Raw genomic sequence first — 24,494 nt, forward strand, 5'->3', positions numbered from 1 at the left:
AATCCCCAATCAAAACATTTTTTTGGGTTCACTCCCTACCCACAAAATTGTGGTACTATGTCATACAAATTGTGGTACACTTCATGTGGAAATGTGGTACTAAAAAATTCCCAGGGACTGAATACAAAACAAAAGACGGCTGGAAACTGAATGCCAATTTTTCGTATCTTAAGCCACAGCTACGATAATAAGATCGATTTATTAGGTCTCACGAAGAGTGAATCTAAATATCTAATGACTATTAATTAATTTCACTAATTGGAGTGCTGATGTTTTAAATGAGGAAGCTCAGACTTTAGTCGCATCATTAATAGTAGCCGTTAGTCCGCCACGCTCTTTTCAAATTCAAATCCACTCCACTCCACTCCCAAGAAAGTCTTCAAATGAAAAAGCTTCCAATATCTCATTTCACAAACACACAAACAGAGACACGCACATAAAACATCCTGTCATCCATCATCATCGACATGCCAGAAGCTGCAGTTCAGTCTCCGAATTCCAGCTACCACCCGAAAAGCAGCAACCGCAAAGCTCTGCAGCCCAAGATCGACCCATTCCCTAATGCAGCTATTAATGATATTAAAACCAATGCGAAGCCAAAGTCTACGCAATGCGTTGACATCTCCAACAAGGAGAACATCCATCCCATGATCCAGTCCTTTGATTCCTCGCTTGCCCAGGAGCTCAGCGCCATTCGCGAAAAGCTTGAGAGATTGAGGATTGACAGGAAAAATACTGATGAAGTCCTGAGGCAGAGGGGGGTTATACTGGATTCCCACATGAAGGAGATTCTTAATAGATGGGAAAACCAAAAGCAGCTGGAGATGGAGGTCGATCGGTTGTACCGTTTGAAAGAGATCAGATTATCTTTCATGGTCAGATTTTTTTCTCCCTTCAGTGCTGTTTTACTATATGAGCTAGCTGCAGCTTGAATTTTAAATAGCTGAATGTTTTATCGGGTGTCACGAATTGAAATTTTGGTGATTCTTTGGTAATGTTTATAGATAATATCTCCGGTTAAATCATTGAGAGAAAAGGAACAAGAGAAGGTGTCAAAGGAAAGTCAAGTAAAGGCGAGTGAAAGACCCTCTTAATTTGTAGTAATTCCGATTCAAGTTTACTATGTAAAGGTGATTAAGTTGCATTGATTTGGTTCATGTCCTGGAGAAGAGAAGGGAGGAGGAGAAAGATGAAAGCCCATCACACAGTGGCGTTGCGATATAAGTTTTTTTGTAGCCCTCTCCTCCACATTTTTTTTCTGCTATAACACAAGTTTGTAATGACTGCCTTGCATCTCTCTCTCTCTCTCTCTCTCTCTCTCTCTATATANTATTATTACGAGATATATCTATAAACAATACAGCACACCAGGAAATTAGTCTTGTAAAAGCAAAAACATTTCACTCATAGTTGATAAAATATAATTTAGACAATTATATAGTATCAATCCATTTTGCATGAAAACTGGAACAATTTCAAGCGTTCAATATATGTGTGTGTGTGTATTTAGTTTCAGTTTTAGAATCAGTGGGACTATGCTTCTGCGCATGATGTCGCTAGACTTTTGTGTCGAATAAGACTGGTAATAGTGGAGGAACAAACTAAGAGAATTCTCATCAGACAAGAAAGCATAAAGTGCTTGAAAACACGCACAGCTTCATTTTGCCAGTTTTCTCGGTTCTCTCTCTCTCTTTTCAAGTAAAGCATAATTCTTTTCAAATTAATCATTATTTTGTTACTGTGATTGAAATTACTTGATATTTTATGCCAAGTAAATAAAAAAAAAATTTGTTGCACTGTGTTTTATAAGTTTTCTTAGTCGTTGTGATTTGTTAAAATTTTCCCTAAGTGAAGTTGTTCAAAAAACAAAAAAAAAAGAAAACAGCTTTTATTTGGTTCAACGTGAATTAATTATCATCGCAAAGAAGTATGGGAGGAGTTTTTGTAATTAAATGAAGGTGCAAAAGGTAGAAAGGAGTTAAATGCGAATTTTGAAAATCAAAATTTAATGAAATTAATGACAATTTACATAATTTTCAAGGCGCATCTTTCCCAAGATATATAAATCACGCACGCACACCTGCTGCCTCTCACACAAATCTTATATGCATAACATACTAATATTCTCATAATCGTGGTGCCGGTGGATGTGAAGAACTAGGACTCTGAGAATGGAAGCCACTTTGAGGAGGTTTGGTGATGAATACAGCACGTTGGTGGATCAATATGAGCGCCGTTCCTTCGAGGTGCAGCTGAACCAAGCCATTCTGGGGCGTAGCCTTTCTGAGCCGGCTGTCCAGCGTTGCCTGGTTTCGAAGCTAAGAGGCCGAGAGTCAGGTTTTCGGAAGGTGATGAAGAAGATTTTGGGACCAATTCTTGGGAAGAAGTCGAGCCCAAGCAAAAATGCTCCCCCGAATACGAAGGACCCCAACTTCTGGAAAACATACAGCAGATCATTAAGGGTCTGATCCGTTGATTGTAAGACGAACGGCGCTCGTCTGTGTGTAGAGAAGATCAGATTTTGTGGTATGTCATTTTGTTGTTATCTATTACAATAACCATCCAAAGAATCATCGCAACGGGTTCTTTTCCCCATTTGAGTCTTCTCCTTTTTCTCATGCATGGCCTTTCATATTCCACTCCCACAAAAAGAGTATTAGGTGATTATTTATTATTTAATTTTCTTTTTTGATATACACATATTATTATACAAATACAAACGGATATGGGATATAATTAGTTTGGTCGCTTTAACCAACTCCATAATAAATGTACATCCAATATTTGCATTGCGAGTAATGCTGAAAGAAAAGAGTCAAATTGACAGTAAATGCACGTTACCATAACGATTAATGATAATAATGACAAGAAATTAATGGGTGTAAAATTATATCTTCGGAAGCAAAATCAGGCTTGGTAGATGCTACGGGAGTAATATCACTCAACACACACGTGTATGAATGATGGATTATTACCATCCTTCCATATATCAGGGTCATGGTTGAGTGACCGTGATTTATCAACATGTCATCTGTTGAGTGGATAAAAGCATTACCCATATGGTAGCATGAACAAAACAGCAAAATCTATATCTTAATTTCCCTCGACCGGTTTCTCTCATAATTCTTTGATTTCTCTACTTATACATAAATGATATCTATGCACGACCCATGTACTGTCCAGTTCTGGTATCTACCAAAATTTCCTCGCCTTTGTCTATGAACAATGGGACGCTCACCACAGCACCAGTATCAAGGGTCGCGGGTTTAGATCCTCCTGCAATCACCCCATATAAACAACAACTACATATGAAGCAGTTACAGTAAATAACCCTAAAACAACACAAAAATTACTTTTAAAAACCAAGAAAGAATGCATCCAATAGAAGTACCTTGGGCTGTATCACCTCTGAGTCCAGGATCTACTTCAACCACAGTTAACTTCACTGTGATCGGGAGCTCAAAATCAATAACCTTCAACAAGCAATGATAATTCATTATTTGTGTTTTGTAGCTTTTTGCATCTCAGATGACACAAGCAAAACAGATGACAGTAAAAAGGTACCTTGTTATTCCAGAAAAGCAAATTGCAGTCCATGCCTTCCTTTAGCCACTTCGATTTATCCCCAACATCTGCCTCATCCAGACGGAATTCCTCATATGTTGTCTGGATGAGTTTCATGTATCAATCACACTACCCAATTAGTACCACAGCCCATGTTCAATGAAGACAAGCGTTGTCCAGTCATCACCGTGATGTGATTTGTGTCCAAAAGATGGAAATTATATCAAATTTTAAGCAAATGATATATGTTATACTGTTACAGAGCTTCTCCCTTTGTTTATATACATTGAAGTTAAGATCAGTTGACAAACAAGTGTCCAAAATAGACGAATTGAGAAATGAATAAAAGGATTGAACTAAAAACGAAAATCAATTGATAAATTCCTTAAGATTAACATATTAAATCCAACAGAAGGTGGGCATGTTTCCATTTAAGCTTAACAAGAGAAACTATTTTACCTATCATTTTGGACCCAAACTCATAACTACATGTTGAGCCGAAGATAAGCATCTTCCTTGTCATAGTTAGGTTTACTTGTTCCAACAGAGGACTTTTGTCTCTAATTTGGATGCTGAAAAGCTGGATAAGAAAATTTTGAAACACGCCATTTAACAAAATTGAAAGTACTAAACAACTAACCAAGTCCATGAAGACATATTGAGCACCATCTTTGTAAGTGTATTGTTTGGTTTCTTTCAATATATCTGCCGCTTCTAACTGTATAAATCAGGGGAAATTTAACATTAGCAATAAAGCAGATAATATGGAAAACTCAAACTCAAGATTCCACAGAACAAAAGATTTTGCCTTGATGTCAATGATATTATTAGAATCCGATCAGCACAAGTTTAACTGCCTCAAACATGTAGGTCATATAATGGATGTTTCAATCCCATAATCACTGGTCCCAAATAAGTTAGGCCAAGAAAGTTAATATAAGTATCCAATATATCAAGAATATGCTAGAAAGGGTTGTGAGGGAGAAGAGGGTGTCCGCATGGGAAGAATGCATATGAAATATGGCCAAAAAATCTTAAGAGGGATAGTTGAGCATACAGTTTCAGATATTACCACCGTGTGCTAGGGCCTAGGGAATTAATCTTTTCTTTCTTTTGTAAATGGTATTCATTGTTGAACCAATCCAATTTCAAGCTTCAAATGGTGTTTCATTGAGGAAACTCTGAGTAATTTCGTTTAGTCACTTGTTTTTGAGTTGCTGGAAATTAGGCTCCAACAAATACCAACCTTAGACCTCCTCTACCTATAAAACTCCATTGTGAATATGTACTTGCATTCAATCTCAAAAGCGTTCACCACATGATATATATACTTTGATAGAGTAAACTAACAAGAAAGAATGAGAGCACAAAACAAACAGCTATAAGGTAGTTACCTTACTTCCAGCTCTGAAAGTTCTTTCGACTTGGTTTCCTGTCACATAGTTGCGCAATGTGGTCCTCACGTAGGCTGCGCCTTTGCCCGGTTTGACATGGAGAAACTCTACAGAATGCCCACATATCAAATTCAAGATGACTGACAAAATTATGAATCGGAAACTAACCAAATAAAAATTATATATAACCAGAATATAAGTCATTAAGAATTGTCAAATAAATAAAAGTGAGGCAATGGGTTTATTCCACACATTGAGTAATAAACAAAAATGCAAACCAAGGATAACACCAAAGGAGTAAAAATTACCAAGAACCCGCCAAGGAGCTCCGTCCACTTCAATGTTGAGGCCTACTTTTATGTCATTACTCGACAACGCATATATCCCTGCAACAAAAATGAAAAGATGAGATCATGGCCATTAATGGGTAAGAGAAAAGTTGAAAAGCTTCCGTTTTAGCTTACTGGGAAATTTAGGTCGGCGAGAGGGGGTCCTGAGTTGAGTGAGAAGGAACAACGGGCGGGAGTTGGAGAAGAGAGATAAAGATAGTGGGCGAAAAGAATGGGACTTGAAATTCGGGATTCCCGCCATGGACGTGGCTGTGAAGGACTGAGGGGATGAGCAGACGAAACCGCCGGCCGGCTGCCCTACCTGAGTTGGATAAGTGCCGTGGCTTCAAAGTTAAAACTCTCTCTCTATATTTTACCCCCTTTTCATCTATTATTATTACTACACGTTTTTCTTCAGTTTCGATAATTATAAAAATTATAAGGAGAGATATATATTATAATTTGAAATATTATATTGAAATAAAGATTATACTATAATTGTAAAAATAATGAAAAATTAAATTGTAATTTAAAATTTATATAAAAAAAATTATTTTTAATATTGTATAAATTTATGAGGTTTCGTACAATAATTATAAAAATTAATGAAAAATTGTTTCGCAATTTGAAATTATAAGTGTATTTATAGCAGAAATTTGTTGATTTTTTTAAATAAAAACTTTTGTCAAGTTGATAAATTCATCCTGACTTTTGTAGAATACGAAAATTCTCGTAAGACGGTATCGCATACCAATTTTGTGAGGCAAATATTATATTTGGATCACCCATAAAAAATTATTATTTTAATGTCAAAAATATTAATTTATATTATAAATATGAGCAATGTTGACTCATCACAAATAAAGATATATAAGAATGTCTCATAACATGCCTACTCTTAGTAGAATATCACATATTTCTAATTATTTTCACATAATTATGAAGATTTATTTTACAAGATTTTTATTAATATTTGTACATTTTTTCATAGAATAATATGGATTTTATAATTTATGAATGCGGTTTTTTTTATTTTTTTGTAAATTAATAACGTGAATAAATTTAATTTATTTAAAATATTTTTATTAATTTATATAAATAATTTATACTTAATGATTTAATTTACTAAAGACATGAACAAGTTGGTATTAAATTTATCACAATTAAATTTCAATTATTTAAGTCAATTCAAAGTATTTATTTAATTAATTAATATTTTAAAGAAGTGTGTAACAATAATTTTAATAGATAATTTCATTAGTACATTTTTGTATGAAATATTATCAAAAATTTTTTTGACAATATATCTAATAAAAAAATAAACAAGATAAATATTTTATACATGAAAATAAATAATAAATATGTTAAAATATTTACAATTAACGTAACTTTATAAAATTTTAATAAAATTTTGTGATTAAAATTCGAAATAAAATAAATATATTAATAATTTTGATTTTAAACTATTATTAACAATAAAAAAAATATGTCACTCTTTTAAAAATTCCAAATAAAAAACATATATCGTCCAATAGTGCAAGATATAGATGATATTTATTTATACACAACTCTCTTGATCACAATAGATTACACAAATAACTCGAACAAGAATCCATGTGAAAACTCAATAGCTCTAATACATACTTTTTACCATGAAGAAACACCAAACACTCACATTATATTATATGCAGAGATAGATTGTTCTTGAAAACAAAGATAAGATAATCATAAGATTGTTGTTGTTTCAGTCTTCCCCAGATCTGTCCTCGTTGATCTCCTCAAGAATCACAACAAGCGCAACGATGAAGGCGTAATCCACGTTAGGATACACAGTCACCCCGAACGTGTCTTTCCCAAGCAGGATACTTTGGGCGCTGTGTTTCCTGTGCATCTGCATCATTCCCATTTTCAAAATTTTTACTCAAAAATTACTCTCATATATACATATGCACGTAATCGATGTTGCGTGTTGGGGAATCGTTTACCTGTGCGATGATGTTGGAGGAATTCCCAGCATATATGACGCAGGATCTCTCAAACCAGCTGCCTTCGATCCTGAAGTCACACAACTCCTCTTTGGGGTTGGAAGCCAAGAACACATCTAGCTTCGTCTTCATCTGCAAGAGCGAAGATTTCTTCACGCTGAAAAGAAGATCCTTCGAATCTGTGCTCTCTCCTCTAAAAACCACCCATCTTCTATGTGCAGATAGCATCTGAAACCATAAAACAAAAAAAAAAATTTGTAAAAGTTTCCCACGGACAGCACGAGAAATCAACGAGAAAGAATAAAAAAGCAACCTTTTGGTGAAAAGTGATGAGGGGGTTTCCGGCTAGATCGTACAAAACGCGCCGATCGCGGAGGCTGAAGAGTTTGCCTTTGACCCTGAACATTATGTTACCGTTTACATCGGTAACTCCGAAACTGCCCTCCGACAGAGTAATCAGCTTCCGCACGATAGTCAGATCAACTGGATAGCCCACGCAGAACTGCGGGCTGATCACCGCAACCTGCTGGGACCCTGGCGCATAACTTGATCCGCCCATCATCATTAGTATATTTTAGTTGCTAATAAGAACAAGAATATTGGGACCGAACTTGCGGTGAGGATGGAGGTTAATACCTGCCGACACACACAAAATGACGATATATATGTAGTATATGTTCTTGATCGGTGCAAGTGACGATTTTTTTGGCATTTAGCAGAATTTATAAGATTTGAAGTGAATTGGAAAATTAAACGATAAGGTTTCCATTTTTCCTTTACATAATATAAATATAATTATTATTATAAATTAAAAAGGGATTTGATTTTTTCTTTCCTCGAATAAGGAAGGAAGGTGTCGGTCGAGATGGAAGTCGTTGGATCTGTCCCCGTGTCATCTTGATTAATAAATTGAAAAAGTCAAACTTATAAATGATGCGACTCATACTTGGACATCAACCATTATCAATAACATGTTCCACACGAAGCACAATCAAGTTTGAAACATGTTCTATTCCATGTACACATTGATATCTTGATATATACCTAAGCAAGAGTGCTGGTTTTCATATACACAAACCAAGATTATTATTGTAAACTCGTGTATTATATCTCAATCCAAATGCAGCTAGTGATTAAATCATCCATGCCATCGTTGATTCGATCAAGTATCACCACCAAACCGACGACGAATGAATGGTCGACATTCGGACTCATGGTCACGCTCAAAGTGTCCCTACGCTTCATCACGCATCTAAACCTATGCTTCTTCTGCACCTGCAATTTTCATATCAATCAACTATATGTAATCTCAACATTAACATTAACATTAACATTAACATTAACATTAACATGACCTCTCCAACCAACGACCAACTACTTTAAAATCCCACGCATTCTTTTCCTTCTTGTGGCCTAGAACTACATTTAATTCACCAGTCCTAAATTGGGTAGCACTAGAAACAACATCATCAGGATCTGAGCTGTCTCGCTTGTAAACTTGCCATCTTTGGTCTTCGCCGAAAATCTTAAAAGATAGAGCTAGCTAGTGTTAGGTCAAGACAAAGAAAATTCCTGTAATACTGAAATTTTAAAGAGAGATGAAGATTCCTAAGTACAAACCGCACCTTTTTCTTCAGAGCGGCAATGGTATTGCCTGCAGCATCAAGGAGGACATGGCGACTATGAAAACTCAACAGTCTCTCTTTCACGTTAAACATAATATCACCTTTATCATTGGTGACCCTAAAATTGCCTGCACTGATTGGCATGATCTTCTTCACAATCGTTAAATGGATCTCACCTGGAAAACAGAATCTTGGGTCGATTACCACAGTCGAACTACCCATTTTCCTTCACAAATATTTAAAAATAAAATTCAGGTTGGGAGCTAGGCTTATGGATGTTTAATGTGCATTCTGACGTCATAACTGGAAGGTTCTTTTTTAGCATTGGAGGTTATGCTGCAAGCTTGCCTGATTTGATCAAGAAAAAGCTAACGCAAAACAGGGTCAAATATTTCTATTTGTCATACGTAGTTGTTGATTTAGGGTAGGGCGTAGCCTATCCTTTATCGGTTTAAAAATGGTAAATCAACATCAAATGCATATTACATACGCAATGATCTTAACCAATTAAGTAGCGTTATTCTGACCTTGTTCATGTCTTTAGGGAGGATAAAGTGCGCCATATAGCATCCATATTGATCTTAAACTTCTGATATTAATCAAACCACATCAAAACTGTTATTAGCTTGGAAGTTAAAATCAAGCCTGGTTACGTGATGTGGAAGCAAGTAATTGATTCGTTTGTACTTCACTTCATTTAGATTTAGATATAGATAGATAGCATATGTACTTTGTTTCTTGTAAACGAGTTCTCCTTCATCAAGGAAAGAGTTAGTCAGGACGGGGCAGGACCATATTCAACGTTATGTTATCATCCTCAATTGGGAGGCAATAGGAGAATGTAGAAAATTATAAGTTACTCCGAAGAAGCTGTAGTCATGCTTTGTAACTCGAGGATTGTGACCGGAATGAGACATGACCATTGCTTGACATAGTCACCACCTTCAAATGCATCACTGCGTGCAAACTAACTGCAAGCAACTTGAGAATATGACATGAAATGCTCTCCCTGGACAATAACTATCTAATTTTATCACCATGAATTCATACATTACCGGCGATATTTTAAATGCTTCTTCTAATAATCTGAAATGTTAATAGTATCCATAATAAGGATTATGTCCATCAGACCAATCGAGAAAGAACAAGAATGAAGGACCATATATTCAATTACATGGTTGCCTATGAATTATTTTCTCTTAAAAGGAAAAATATGATCAACAAAACACACGTTCCTTGGGCTACTTGAAGCAAAAGCTTAACACGATATTTTTAAACGGATAGCATAATGTATTATCAGATAAACCTCAATGATTTGCTCACAATACTTTCTCAATTCTGTGCAGGGGCATCATAGCGTAACTAAGACAATATAGAACTATTTTATCACATTTCATCACTTCCCCGATGCTTCTTCAGGGGTTCTGGTAGTCATCTGATCAACAGCATGCACTGTGTCCTGAAGTTCTTCCCATATTGCTTTGTATACCATCCTCTGCCTATTCACAGCAGATTTACCCTCAAAAGCCGTAGAGATAACTTCAATGCTGCAAATACGTGCCCAATCAAATTAGGGGAATCTAGCTTCCTGGCCAAAGTACAATGTACTAGCACGAGCACATGCATTCAATAGGAATAATTTGAAAAATGACCTCGGTCAAACATATCTTTTGAAACCTGATCTCCGTCTACCAAAAATAAATTGTCCAATATGTTGAATTATGTGTTTTTAGTTGATGAAGGTTTTTTTAAAAAAAGTTTGACTGAGTATCACCACGTCACCAGTAGCAATAGCAAGGTAACAATAAGAAGGGGAGGACAGAGATTGAAAGATCCTCACTTAGAACATGTGACCCAAGGTAATAGAGCGAAGGAAAAAACTAACCTAATATGGCGACCATCACCATAAGCATCCTTCACAATGACTGAATCTGCACTAAGCTGTTCCTTGATCTGGAAACAATCATGAGAAAGACATTTTCAAACAGTATAAACATCACAGAAAGTAAATACATATAATTGTTTATCAATTACCAAGATCCAGCATGCAATTAGGACTAGAAGCTAATGCAATTTATGTATTCCTTTCCTGCTAACAATGTGCTATATCGTATTTGTGCCACATCTGACCCTGTACCATTCACAAAATCTCATCGTGCAATAAAGTCGGTTTTTGATAGAAGATAGCTATGGCTTAAAAACAAACTCCAGCTGCTCGGCAAAGCGAAGCATGAAGTTTCATTATTTTCTTGAGAGCAAAATGGGTAATATCTAATAGTTTTCAAACTTGTAGCCACAAAGAATCAGCAAAAGAGAGAAGTTAATGACAAAACAATCATTCTAGCGTACCTTTGCAGCTGTTAACATTAATTTAATCACTTTGGCATTAACCACTCTTTCTCGAGAACCTAGACTTAATCTTTATTTGTGGGAAATTATTACATGAATGATCAATGTATCTAATAACTGGTCCCCTATCTTTTAACAAAAAAGAAAAGGTTATTTTTACCACCCCCCTTTGTTTCACATGCTTCTTTATGGTGCACAATTAGAATAAAAAAATTCACTCCTAGATTAAAAAAATATGTCAAATAGAAAATACTCTAAAATCATTCAAACAACACATCTTCCCCTCAACAGCTAGCGACACCATTTTCTCTTAGGCATTTGAGGAGACAACTGCATTTACAATGCTATGTATAGGCGACAGTCCATATGTTCCTGATGATTCTATTACACGTATGCTCTAACAAATAACAATTACAAACAACCTGGTCAAATTGCATAAATTATCAAACCAGAAATGATTGTCTTTGTGGTCGGCTTTCATGAACCCTCGTCAAAGGACGAACTATCAATTAAGTTCAGAAAAACAGGGAGTGGAGAACTAGAGCATCTGACTGTTATCTGTGTGCTACAAGCGAACTGCTTTTTTCTATGTTTTGGTAGGTATCTTGTTTCCGCTTTTTAAAAGTGGAAATCTTTACACGATAATCGGGTAGATTGAAGCCAACTCTTTTGGGTAAATAATAACGCCAGTTTTTCCGACCCTCGTATCATCGGGGCTGGAAATGACGGTAAGTAACACAAAAAGTAACACGGAATGCAGCGACGGACCTTCTTCTCCATTGATTCTATCAAAGGAGGCTCGATGGAAGCTGGATTGTCAGTTGCCTGGATACAGAAACTCCGACGGCAGTGCGTAATTCTGGTTGGTCTATCGAAGCACGAAAGATAAATCTCCGTCGGAAAAGATGAGCTCCGGCTGGATAGATGATAGCTCCTCCTCGCTGACGAGGACGCCGTTACCCGCAGACATGAAAATCTGCCAACCACCAGTAGAACTGCCGAATTCGGCCGGATTAACAGCGCTCTTGTCGCCATATATATGGATATCACCGGTGGCTGAGGAGGAGATTTTGATCTGCAATGTGATGACCTAATAACGCCACTGCAGTAAACCCGACGTCGTATCTTGCTTCGATGGTGAATATTTTTTTCAAAATGGAATTATATTATAAAGTTGATCATCTCGCTCACTGATTTATTTGATGAAAAATACTTTGATAATATTTCATTTATTGGTAAATATTAGTTAACTAAATATTCATGTGATAATATGAATTTGAAATTCATGAATTTCGATTAAAATTTTCTTATTGATAATAAAATAATATATCAAAATTTAAATTTATACCTTATTTATATAGTAGTTACACATATAAAATGAATTTCAAATGACTTTATTATTGGGTGAGTTTGAAATCTATCATAATTAATATGAAAAATTATATAAACATATAAATGATATATTTGAAGTTTATAGTCTTGTCTATCTAAAATAATAAAAATAAGTTTATAGTCTTACTTATTATATATAAATATGTAAATTATATATGTTTATAGTTTTACTATTAAAAAGCTTTTTTAAAATAAAAAAAAATAGAAACTCAAGGCACGGTTAATTAAATTTATGGTATACAACTTGCAGGCATAATCAAATATTTGCCTCGGTAGGTATAATGGTAGAAAAATTAACGTGCAAATAAACAAAGCTTTAAAGTGAAGATCACGTGATTACAAAGTATGACCATATCAACACATTGTTGTCATTAAAATAATAAATATATAATAATTTTGGTAACAAACATATTTGTCCAAAAAAACAACTTTTTTGATTCGTGACATCCATATTCCTCCACAACTAAGGACATGGGATTACAGTTTTAATGGAAACCATGTCGTTTAAACACACATATATAATTGATTTTAACATATTATTTATCTTTATGTTTATCGTTGAGTTGACATTCACTAAATAAATATATAATTTTGAAATATTTAATCACATCTAATAGATAAGTGTCGCATTAACAATATCCACGAAAATGAATATGAATGATGAACTATATATCAAAATTGTATTTATATATTTTTCTTCATACCAACACTTTAAATATTATTAAATTATTGCTTATATTAGATATTTAGTTCCCGCCTTTATATTCCAACTGTATAATAAATGCTTACAATTTAGAAGTTGATAAATTGAGATATGATTTCATAGATCTATATCAGTAAGATGCGTTAACTCGATCTATAAATAACATAAAAAATAATATTTTTAGCATAAAAATAATATTTTTCATGAGTTTGATTGAATCGGAGATCAGTTTCACAAAATAGACCCGCCAGATAATTTAAATGCACGTGATAATTATTTTATATTCGACATTTACCAATACCGTTATAAATATATAATATTAAAAATTCCCAAAAAAGACACTAAAAATCAATGATACGTATCGAATAAAAAATTTATTATATTTTAATATAACATATTTAATTGATGACCTGAATCGAATGTGTTATTTTGCCAGTCTGGATAGTTATTCAAATCACAATTGATCTCACAAGTAGGACGAAGCCTAATCCAATAATGCGAGGCCCGTGGGCCATGCCCTATTTGTTTTTTAAATCCCCAATTATTCCTCTGCATTTCCCAAAAATTCCGTCTGTATAAATAATTATAATTATAAATAATAATAATAATTATTATTATGTATTTAAATATAAACGATATGCATATAAGGTGAGTCAAGAGGAAGAAACTCGGCTCCCTCTCCTCTGCCATTCTCACATGCAGATACCTACAAAGTGCATAAATGGTGAACAAACTGGAGTCCCTTCAATGTTTTGAATTCCGGTTAGGGTTTTAAGATAGAAAATGCCGATGACTAAGCACGAGATAAGGTCTGAGTACACTTTAGCTGATCCTCAGCTGTACGCTGCCGCCGATAAGGATGATCCGGAGGCGTTGCTCGAAGGAGTGGCTATGTCTGGACTCGTAGGCCTCCTCCGCCAGCTGGGGGACCTCTCCGAGTGAGTTTTTTTTTTTTAAATCTTAGCGTTGTGGTTTGGATGTTGTTTGTGTTTGAATTTTGCATTTTTGTATTCAAATGTGGGAAAGCGAGAGTTCTTGAGGTTGAATTTGTGCTTGGGAGGAAGCCTTTGGGTTGAGATCTATGTCAATTATCTATAGCCATGGTTTGCAACTTCGTTCTTTTTCTCTTCATTCTTTTGTCGTGGGTCCTTTTAAGTTTTGTTTCTTGGATTACAACCGATAAACTTTTCCCCCTGAATTTTATTCAAATATCTTAATGTGCTTGCGCGATTTTATGTTGGCAAATACTTTGTTAGAAATATCTTAACGAGAAAACTACTGTGTGTTTTTTTTAATAATAATCTGGACATCCATCCTTTTTCATTTATTACAGATATGAAAGAAAAGGCCACCTTTGGGACCGACAATGGTTTCTCTACTATTATTTCAATGTGAAATTATCTTCTCAGTTATACTAACTAGTTGTTGTGTGTTTCCACATATCAATTCTCCCCTGCTTACATGAAACGAAGATACTTTTAGATTTTGCGATTCCACTTACTTCAGACTGTTATCCATTTTTTTTTATAACATTCTACAGTCCATTTAGTGTATGTGGTAGTGCATTTCTAACTTTCGTCATTTTTTCCTTTCTTTTTTTTTTTTTTTTTTTTTTTTTTTTTTTTTTTTTTTTTTTTTTTTTTTTTTTTTTTTTTTTTTTTTTTTTTTTTTTTTTTTTTTTTTTTTTTTTTTTTTTTTTTTTTTTTTTTTTTTTATTTTTTTTTTTTTTTTTTTTTTTTTTTTTGAAGCAGATAGGAATATGATAAAATTCTTTCTCGTGTCTTAGACCTTTTTACATTAATGGTGTTTTTTCTTAATGTTAATAACCCACTATCAGTCAGACCAACTGATCTTCACCCGATAGTTCTCTTTGACATACAGTGAGAAATGCCTCTGATTTTGTTATCTCGCTTTTTTATTTTCTGCGAAGGTTTGCGGCGGTGATTTTTCATGACCTACATGACGAAGTGATGGTGACTTCTACAAGAGGACACAACTTATTATCTCGAGTCCAACAGATTGAGGCTGAGTTTCCGTTCATCGAGAAGGCGTTTCTCTCCCAGACCGATCATTCTTCATTCATGTACAGTGCTGGTTAGAACAAAGTCTTATTCTGATTATATTCTGATTCATCCATTGCCAGTTAACCTGGTTATTGGGGCTTCTTAGTTGTTTTTTCATGCCCTGATGATAATTATCACTTGGTTGTGTACTTCTGAGAAAATCTAGGTTGTGTGGTTGTTCATTTGACTCTTCTTGTTGGGACTTGCATGCGCAATGAATGGATGAATCCAATGGGCGACCTGACTCGCAAGATCATTCTTTTGTTAAGTATGGTTCATTGAGGTGGGGATCTCCAGAGCTGGAAGCTGGATTTCAGGCCTCATTCCATGGTTTCCCCTCTCTGAGCTCTGTGTGAGGGTGAATAAGAGAATTCCATCATCCAGCTTCTAGCTCTAGAGAGTTCTATGAATTTTAGTTTTTATAGGATTTGAATTTGTTACGGACTCAGTCTTTTTCGCACCACATCTTTTGCTCTAAGAGGCCTGAATATGCTTGTTGGATTTAACAATTATGGTTTAAATATCATGATGCAGGTGTTGATTGGCATTCTAATTTGCAGATGGACCATAATATAGTGACACGGGGAAATTTACCTCGGTTTATCATGGATTCATATGAAGAATGCAGGGGTCTCCCTCGGCTATTTCTTTTAGACAAGTATGAGCTTTTGACCCTTTTAGATTGATTGACTAATGCGTCCAACCAAAATTACCATCTCATTGGTATCAACCTTTAGATTTGATACCGGGGGAGCTGGGGCATGCCTGAAACGCTACACTGATCCGTCATTTTTCAAAATAGAGACATCTTCCACTAAAATGAATGGTATAGATATTCAGAGGGAGAAGAAGCTCCGCAAAGCCAAGGTAATTCCTAAACAATCGATAGCAAGTTTTAGCACCAACACTGCTGAATTTGAACTCGGAGTTTCAACTCCCACTGACTTCATTTGTCTTTCTAGTGGTAAAGTTCATATGTTCCTTTTTTAATTAAAAATATAGCCCCCTGTAATATGTTACCTATACTCGGGTGAATTGAGCTGAAGGGCGAGGCGAGTTACTGAGTTAGTAATCAGCAAAAAAATCGAACTTTAATAAATAGTTCTTTTCTTCTAAAAAATTTTGTTTTGCCACCTCTTGTTCCAAATCATAGGTCGGTCCCTACACTCTGTATTTTGACCTGGACATTCTGGAAACTCACTATTCTTGGAAATAAAAAATTTTCCAGATTATTTTTCTTGTGTTCAAAAGCCATACTTTCTCGTAGCTCATTAAAAGGTAGAGCTATTCTATTCCTTCATCGGATTCAGGAATAGCAGCTCGGAGCTCTTAGCTCGTAAGGTAGACCCTTACACTTATGCGGACACCTAAATAGTATGGTAATCATGTACGGTAGCCTTCAGTGGAAAAGTACAATGTATGATGATTTCATAATATGTAGCATCATTAAGAATCTTCCTTCGTGCTCCCTGCTTCGCTTTTTCTTCAGTTTTACCAAACATTTCCTCCTACATCATTACACTTAACTGTCTATTACTTGACTATATTCTTTGCATGACAAACAGGGATACTGTAGGAATGGAGGAACCCCTGAGGTTTTACCATCATCACATGCTAAGTGAGACAATTGCACCAGTTGCTGTCTTTTTTATTTTCCATTGCTGAACTTCAAATTTACATACATCTCGTTTTCATCTTAAAATTTTCAGGCTTCATCAACTTTTCATGGAGGATCATAATAGAAATGGTGAAAGAAGTCCTGCATGTCGTGTGAAATTAAAAAGGAGGCTGAATGGATTCCCTTTAGACTTAAAAACTGGGCAGAGCTACATGGAAAAATTATTAAAAATTCCTTCTCCAGAGCATAAAGTGCTTTGTGAAATCACCATGAATTCATCATCACTGAGGATATTGCCAACAACTGATCATGACGACTCTAGTGTTGGAGTACTTCAATTTGGAATGAGTGCTGACAGAGATACTGTGGAGAGGAAAAGATGTCCTCCATCTCCACAAACAGAGGATATTATGCTGAAACCATCCACATCTGAGCAAGATGAGGTTTCCACATGTGAAATCTTGAAGGAAGACAATTCATATCTTAGCATCGTAGAAGATAGTCTCCCATGCTCTTGTGATCGGGTAACTAGTAAAAAGGATATGGTCATTGATGGAGAAAGTAAAGCAGATGAAAAGTTAATTGGTTATCTAACTGATGATTTTGCCAATGAGATAGACAATTTCATGGATGCACCGATAGCCATTGAGCCAGAACTTGATACAGACTCTGAATTGAGAGAGATGACTGATGTGACCTCTTGTATCGACATACAACTAACGACTTATGATGTCATTGCCACTGTGGAACGTCCCTTTGATTCTACAGATTCTCGATCTACTGGAAACTCTATGTTGTCTAATGATGATAATCATTCATCCGGAAAAGAGATTTCTAGTTTATCTACTTTGGACTTTCCAAATACTTTAACCGATAGGTCAAAATCTGAACATGCTGTTGCTGCACGTACATCTGAAATTGAGATCATCAATGCATCATTTTGCCAGAAAACTGCAGATGAAGATTGTCCCGTGGCTCACCATACCAAATCTGCAGTTTCTGATGACATGTGCACTGGCGGACTTGCTATCACCACCAACAATCCTGGCTTTGTGCAGCAGACTTCCGATAGGACCCTTACCAATTTGGATCCTACATTAGAAGATTCTGATTCACAATACATTTTGGAAGAAATTATCTCAAGGGCACCTGAATCAGGTGAAAAGTTAAGTATTACGGATGAAGAAGCCAAGTCAAATCTGGCCACTGATGCAACATGTTCTCCCAGCTTCTCTGATTTTAGTTTGCAGTTGGAAAATAATTCCCTACTTTCCTCTTCAGGAGTTCATCTGGTGCATAAATCAATTGATGGGAATGCAACATGTACAAATAAGTGTCTTACCACATATAGTCCAGTTGTCGTGCCTTCCGATTTCGTGCCTGGGGGAGGCTCTGATCAGGAGGAACTGTCGGGACTTGAACGTGATGAAAAGTCGTCCCTTACCAATAGCAAAGAAAAGAAAGAAAATCTGGCCATAGATCCAGGATGTTCTTTCAGTCTCTCTGACTCCAAAACTCAATTAGGAGATAATTCCCCAAGTTCCTTTGCCGGAAGTGATATGGTACAGAGATCAAATAATGAGAATGAACCAAGCAATTCTACTATCTCCGATAATTCTTGTGATGCCACAGCAGTTGCAATATCTTCTGATACCCAAAAAACTGACAAATACAGTCGAGAGAACCTACATCTAGGCAATGACCTAGTTTTTGTGTTAAATAATCGAATTAGTCTTCCTCCAAATAAAGATAATGTGTCAGAAATGATTTATATTTATAATCCAGTCGAGGATGAATCAAATCATGGAGATTTAGAGTTGCCTGAAAAGTATAGATTTGATTATCCTAATTTGGTTCATGATGGACATGGTTTTATGTTATCACTTCCAAAAGAAGAAAAATCAATTGATGAGTCAGATAATGTGGCCTTAAATGCTTTTGCTGATGCTTCTAGTTATTTTTCATCTATCATGGAGGCTTCTCTTGGTGAGGAACTCAAAAAAACATCCCTTGGCAATGCTCAAACCGTTGATGCAGACGTGCATGGCCATGATAGATCGGTTCACAACCAGAAATGTTCACCGAGTATAGTGGCATCATATGTAAAATGCTCTCAAGATTGGCCAGGGACAGGTTTAGATACTCGTTACAGTGAAGTTGTTAATCTTGACAAGGAGACAACAGTAAATGAAACTCTGGCGGTTGAAACTCTCAAGTCTTGTGAAGTTCTGGGGTTAAAGGTCACAGGAATCACAGATGATGCTCCCTCCCATGATTTAGAAGGTCTAGAAAGTTTGTGTTCCAAGCAAGAGAATTTTGTAGGGCTGGCTGGAGCGACAGATATTGTAGAGAAGGGTGGAATCACCTCATGTAGGAGCTCCTATGCACAAGAAGCAACAAATATCTCTGTATCCCCAGAACTTACGCCATTGAGTCATAATAAAGCCTTGTTGAGAGAGCCTAATTCACGGACTGATGTATCAGGGATTGCAGTTGTGGCCTCTAGTGTGCTTTCAGTTTCTGATAATGTCAGCCAAATTGGTGTCTATTCACGTCTTAGTATCAATCAGTTGGTAGAAGATGGTATACCTTGTTTTGAGAATTCGAATCCCGATAAACTTGAGAATGGCAAGAATTGTCTCTTGGAAAGTCAAGGGGAATCTGGCTTAGTGGAGGAAGTGGGTCAAAGAGGTGGAGACCCATCAGATTTGGATAGAGTCTTTTGCAACACTATCAGTTATAATGATCCAAAGTCTGAAGAATCAGATACCATTGTTAATCAGGATTTCAATTCAATAGTAAATGAACATAGCATGGATTTTTTCAATACCGACACAACCCAGTCTTCCTCAGAGAAAGTTGACTTAGATCTAGAACAGAAGCTGTGCCAAGAAAGGAAGCTTTTAAATTACAATGTTTGTTATGACAATATAATAGAAACAACACCACAAGAACAGGCCAGTGTACTGCCTAATCAACTCAGTCAAGAGTTCATGGATTCTGGTGGAATAGATATAGGGTCTACACGTGACCAGCATATACTAGAGCTCGATGATCATCAAGCAGCCAGTAATTCTGCTTCAAATTGGTCACTTGTTAACTGTCCTGATCAACCTATAATACCGGAGCTTCCAGCATCAAGCAACTATGAAGTTGATGTCTCTAAGCATCTAGATCATCCTTTAGGTTCCATGTTTCCACCTGGTAATTGTTTTTCAGAAGCAAAATCAATCAACCTGCAAGAAATTCCTCCTTTGCCACCTCTTCCTCCCGTTCAGTGGAGACTGGGAAATGTTCAGCATGCAGCTTCTACCGTACAGAGAGAGATTCAACTAGAGGAATTCTCTCAAGGAACCTCCATCCCTTCCACTTCCACCTGTGACGTTAGTTCATTCCATGGAGAATTGAAACGATCTTTGGTTCAATTTTCCCAAGACACAATATCAAATAAGGAGAACGTAGAGTATGGTGCCTCAATTCAGGAGATTGATGACCTTTCTTCAAACACAGAAAATGAAAACCAAGAGGTCACCATATCATATTCGGAGATATTTGCTTTGACATATGTGGAAGATGTTACTCAAATTGCCCCAAACATTGCATCAAGCAAAAAGGAGGTTGACCACAGTTCCACTAATTCTAAGGCCAGTCTCTTGATGCATGAGACAGTTGACGATAAACGAAAGATAGAAAATGAGAAGCAGAAGCTCACTGTTCCATCTTCAGTGATTGAATTTGCATCACCGGATGTGGAGGATGGAAATTCAAATGAGAGTCGAACAAGGAAATTGCCTCTACCTCAAAATCCTCTTATTGATACTGTTACTGCCCTTGATAATACCAAAGTAAGTATCTATAATTTTCTTGCTCTAAAAAAACAATAACGATTCTTTGAAGTTCATAGTTTTCAGTTTCAATTGTTTTGCAGCTAAGGAAAGTTACCCCACAAGTAAAAGCTGAGATACAGAAAGTAGAGGAAAGAGAATCACTGTTGGAACAAATAAGGACCAAGGTGAGTGCACACTGATTGGCATGAATTTTACTATCTGTTGTTTAATTTTCAGAAGATGATTAAATATCATTTTCATTCGGACAGTCCTTCAATCTGAAACCTGCACTGGCAACAAATCCTATTATTCGAGGTCACCGAACTAATCTTAAAGTTGCTGCAATTTTGGAGAAGGCGAAGGCAATCCGACAGGTTTCTTGTTTTTTTTGAACATTCATTTATGCTGTAGTGTTATGTAAATCAAGGTCTTATTAACGAACCTTGAGAACATCACAGGCCCTGGCTGACAGCGATGAAGACGACGAGGATAGTTGGAGTGATTCATGAAAAGCAGTCAAGAGATAGTGTTGCTAAAGCATTTTTGCTATAGGAAACTTTTTTAGCACAAGGTGAAATGGAGGGTGAACATTAAACTACGAATCCTATATATGTGCTACAGGCCTTTTGGTTTTCTACCCCACCCCCCATCTCTTAATTATAACAGATTTCTAGAGTTGATTTTATCCTGAAGTAACATGTGGGCATAAATATTGTTTTATACATGGAAAAACAACTTATAATTGCTCGGTTATTTAATTTGTGTAAATAGTCAGAGGGCATACATTCTGTATGGTTGATGCCACAAATTTGAGTTGTAAAAGCTCTCCTTCTTCAGTTTTGCTCTTAGTTATCAGCATTTTAGCTTGTTTTCATATGATACAACATATTAATATAAAAACTGTTGGAAACAAGTTTCCTCGGATGGAAATGGAAAATATTGAAATTGAAGCATGTGGATTCGAGGTTTATTGTTTTCATTGATGGTATATAAATGGAAATATGGATTGAAAAGGAGGTGCTGGTAACTGCAATTCATCAGACACGAGTCTCCTCTCTCCGACCTCTACCTACCCATCAATTTCTCACTTATGCCTCCTGCAAAGTACTTTGGAGAGTGCAATGCCGTAGTCATTTGACCAGAATATCAGCAAGGATGCTGCTTTTAGCAGCAGATATGACATATGGGATAAACTTAGACTAAATGGACCGATCAATCTTTACATAAATTAGGATAAGTGTATTGAATTGGAGTCTGGTGATCAAAGCCGGTTGTTGTTTGGCCATCATTCTTTACCATGTAAAAATTAGTGTGGAATGGTACATACTCGTGGACGCAGATGTTTTGTCCTAGCAAGCATCAGCGGTTTACTAGTCATGACTCTTCTCCACCTGGAGGGCTTCACTCCCAATAGACTTTGGCTGCCACACTTTTGGTATTTAAACTGAAGCTACCACAAGTCAACTTATTTCCAACATTCGGAAGCTCGTGACTGTTAATTCTTCCCATTCCCAGGTACTTTCTTGTTTTTTGTTTAATAATTTGTATATCAAGGTATTTTTGTGACCATCAATTGGAAGATAATGTGAGTCAGATTCCCTTTGTTTCAGTTGAAGATTCATAGGTGGTCGTTGTCTTGTAGATCCCAAGTGTTACCTGATACACAATAAAGGCTATTTTATTGTACTCAAAATTTGGGGCGCCTCTTATTACCTTTTTTTGTACAAATAATCTAACATACATATAAATATACCACTTCAATTGTGAATTTCTTTATATGTCCTTGTTCATTTAAGTTGGCCAATTAAATTATTAGGTTATCTTAAGGATTTTTTTGTAATTCATTGTCTATCTTAAATGAATTTGGTCATTATTGCACATTCCTCTTTCTTTCCTAATTTTATGCCAAAAAAATTATTTATTTACATTTTCTTATTCGTTTAAGTTAGCAAATTAAATTAATGTCTTTTTAAGGGTTTTTTTGTGATTCATTGTTATCTTAGATAGATTTGGACATTAATACACATTTTTCTTTCCTTTCTAAATTTTTTGTAAAAAAAAGTATTTATTTACATTTCTTAGTCAATTTTTGTCATTCATTGTCCATTTTAGATATATTTCTTAGTCAATTTTTGTGATTCATTGTCCATCTTAGATATATTTGGACATTAATACACATTTTTATATTTTTTCCGAAATTTTATGTAAAAAAATTATTTATTTACATTTCTTAGTCAATTTTTTCACAAGTTGATTTGTAAATATGAACTAATAAAATCATATATTTCTAATATACCATTTCAATTGTGAATTTTCTTACATATAAATATATCACTTCAATTGTGAATTTTCTTATATGTCATTGTTCATTTAAGTTGGCCAATTAAATTATTAGGTTATCTTAAGGTTTTTTTTGTAATTCATTGTCCATTTTAAATGAATTTCGACATTAATACACATTCTTCTTTATTTCTTAAATTTTATGCCAAAAAAATTATTTGTTACATTTCCTTGTTCATTTAAGTTAGCAAATTAAATTAATATGTCTTTTTAAGGGTTAATTTTGTGATTCATTGTCTATCTTAGATAGATTTAGACATTAATTCACATTCTTCTTTATTTTCTAAATTTTATGTAAAAAAATTATTTATTTACATTTCTTAGTCAATTTTTGTGATTTATTGTCCATCTTAAATATATTTGGACATTAATACACATTATTTTTTTTCTTTTAAATTATCATTTAAAAAAATTTAATCAATGTAATCCTTATAATAAATAAGAATTATATTGATAGTTTATTATCATTTGTTATATATTACAATTTTACGTATAAAATTTTTTAACTGAGTATTAAATATTATTTTATTTATATATGTTTTTTACTATATATATTTATTTGAGTGGTATTATTTTAAAATTTTATTTCTCTTAAAGTATTAATCACCAATATTAATTTATAAATGATTAATTCTGATATAAAATTAATTATCTCTAATATGTATTCTAAAAAAACATAGAAATTAAATAAAATTCGCAATGTGTTAAAAGTTAGCAAAAGCAAAAGTGATATTTACCTTAATAATAAGTTTAATGATTTTATTTTAACATTATTCTGATAATTTAGTAAATTAAGAGAATTTTATTTGACGTTTGTCTATGTGTACTCTATTTAAGTAAATTTTAGTTTTGATTTTGGTAAAATTCACTATTCTGTTAATTTTATTTTTATTGTTTTTTTTCATTTTGAATGAAAAATATTTTTGTTGATTTATCATTTAAGAGAGCTGTATTATGTCGCGGATTGAAAAATATCATATAAATAAGTGAATATATATGATTTATTGTCATGATGTATTTTTATGTATTGTGTTTTGATATATTTAGATTGATAAATACTTATAAACATGATGTTATTCAAACGACTTTAAACATTATCTAATTCTCGTGATTATATTTTTCATTATTAGTCATATATGTGCATCGCACTTATAGATTCCTAGTATGAATATATTTATGAGTCTAAAGCTTGTAAACGCTAGCTCATTATGGCCAATTTAATCATCCGAAAATGACATCTTATCAGAAAAGAACTACGTGGCTATGTTCCACATTGTTTCTTCGTGTGTTTTTTTTTTCTTTCTT

At 34.8% G+C, this 24,494-nt stretch overlaps 6 protein-coding genes across 12 annotated transcripts; 2 read left to right on the forward strand and 4 right to left on the reverse strand.

Moving 5' to 3' along the window:
* Positions 1-207: 207 nt before the first annotated feature.
* On the forward strand, positions 208-1,302 carry LOC140971679 (uncharacterized). The gene is made up of 2 exons (XM_073434064.1): positions 208-875; positions 1,005-1,302. Exons 1-2 carry the CDS (start codon positions 468-470, stop codon positions 1,092-1,094), a joined length of 498 nt encoding a protein of 165 aa, XP_073290165.1. The 5' UTR covers positions 208-467; the 3' UTR covers positions 1,095-1,302.
* A 1,518-nt stretch (positions 1,303-2,820) lies between these two features.
* LOC140971678 (uncharacterized) lies at positions 2,821-5,671 on the reverse strand. Its single transcript, XM_073434063.1, has 7 exons — positions 5,423-5,671; positions 5,267-5,344; positions 4,959-5,065; positions 4,205-4,282; positions 3,565-3,666; positions 3,392-3,473; positions 2,821-3,276 (listed from the first exon to the last, which is right to left on the reverse strand). The coding sequence occupies exons 1-7, from the start codon at positions 5,547-5,549 to the stop codon at positions 3,158-3,160; spliced, it is 693 nt and encodes a 230-aa protein (XP_073290164.1). The 5' UTR covers positions 5,550-5,671; the 3' UTR covers positions 2,821-3,157.
* A 1,148-nt stretch (positions 5,672-6,819) lies between these two features.
* Positions 6,820-8,000, reverse strand: LOC140971680 (protein LURP-one-related 10-like). Its single transcript, XM_073434065.1, has 3 exons — positions 7,586-8,000; positions 7,273-7,500; positions 6,820-7,178 (listed from the first exon to the last, which is right to left on the reverse strand). Exons 1-3 carry the CDS (start codon positions 7,835-7,837, stop codon positions 7,032-7,034), a joined length of 627 nt encoding a protein of 208 aa, XP_073290166.1. The 5' UTR covers positions 7,838-8,000; the 3' UTR covers positions 6,820-7,031.
* Positions 8,001-8,115: 115 nt separating this feature from the next.
* On the reverse strand, positions 8,116-9,376 carry LOC140971682 (protein LURP-one-related 15-like). The gene is made up of 3 exons (XM_073434067.1): positions 8,898-9,376; positions 8,628-8,797; positions 8,116-8,547 (listed from the first exon to the last, which is right to left on the reverse strand). The coding sequence occupies exons 1-3, from the start codon at positions 9,117-9,119 to the stop codon at positions 8,517-8,519; spliced, it is 423 nt and encodes a 140-aa protein (XP_073290168.1). The 5' UTR covers positions 9,120-9,376; the 3' UTR covers positions 8,116-8,516.
* Positions 9,377-10,139: 763 nt separating this feature from the next.
* On the reverse strand, positions 10,140-12,390 carry LOC140971681 (protein BOLA4, chloroplastic/mitochondrial). Its single transcript, XM_073434066.1, has 3 exons — positions 12,015-12,390; positions 10,783-10,850; positions 10,140-10,444 (listed from the first exon to the last, which is right to left on the reverse strand). Exons 1-3 carry the CDS (start codon positions 12,279-12,281, stop codon positions 10,294-10,296), a joined length of 486 nt encoding a protein of 161 aa, XP_073290167.1. The 5' UTR covers positions 12,282-12,390; the 3' UTR covers positions 10,140-10,293.
* Positions 12,391-13,818: 1,428 nt separating this feature from the next.
* On the forward strand, positions 13,819-22,581 carry LOC140971683 (uncharacterized). Of its 7 annotated transcripts, none has more exons than XR_012174354.1 (11): positions 13,819-14,279; positions 15,272-15,435; positions 15,939-16,062; positions 16,142-16,271; positions 16,970-17,022; positions 17,114-20,867; positions 20,951-21,034; positions 21,119-21,223; positions 21,308-21,395; positions 21,520-21,541; positions 22,189-22,575. XR_012174354.1 is itself a non-coding variant. In XM_073434070.1 (9 exons), the coding sequence occupies exons 1-9, from the start codon at positions 14,125-14,127 to the stop codon at positions 21,356-21,358; spliced, it is 4,620 nt and encodes a 1,539-aa protein (XP_073290171.1). In that variant the 5' UTR covers positions 13,819-14,124; the 3' UTR covers positions 21,359-22,575. The 7 variants fall into 7 exon arrangements, 2 of the variants coding, with proteins under 2 accessions (XP_073290171.1, XP_073290172.1); XR_012174355.1 differs by having other exon boundaries at positions 22,247-22,575; XR_012174351.1 differs by having other exon boundaries at positions 21,308-22,364; positions 22,460-22,581.
* The last annotated feature ends 1,913 nt before the right edge of the window (positions 22,582-24,494 follow it).

Source organism: Primulina huaijiensis, chromosome 2 (genome assembly GCF_012295235.1).
Source record: "Primulina huaijiensis isolate GDHJ02 chromosome 2, ASM1229523v2, whole genome shotgun sequence".
Lineage (NCBI taxonomy): Eukaryota > Viridiplantae > Streptophyta > Magnoliopsida > Lamiales > Gesneriaceae > Primulina > Primulina huaijiensis.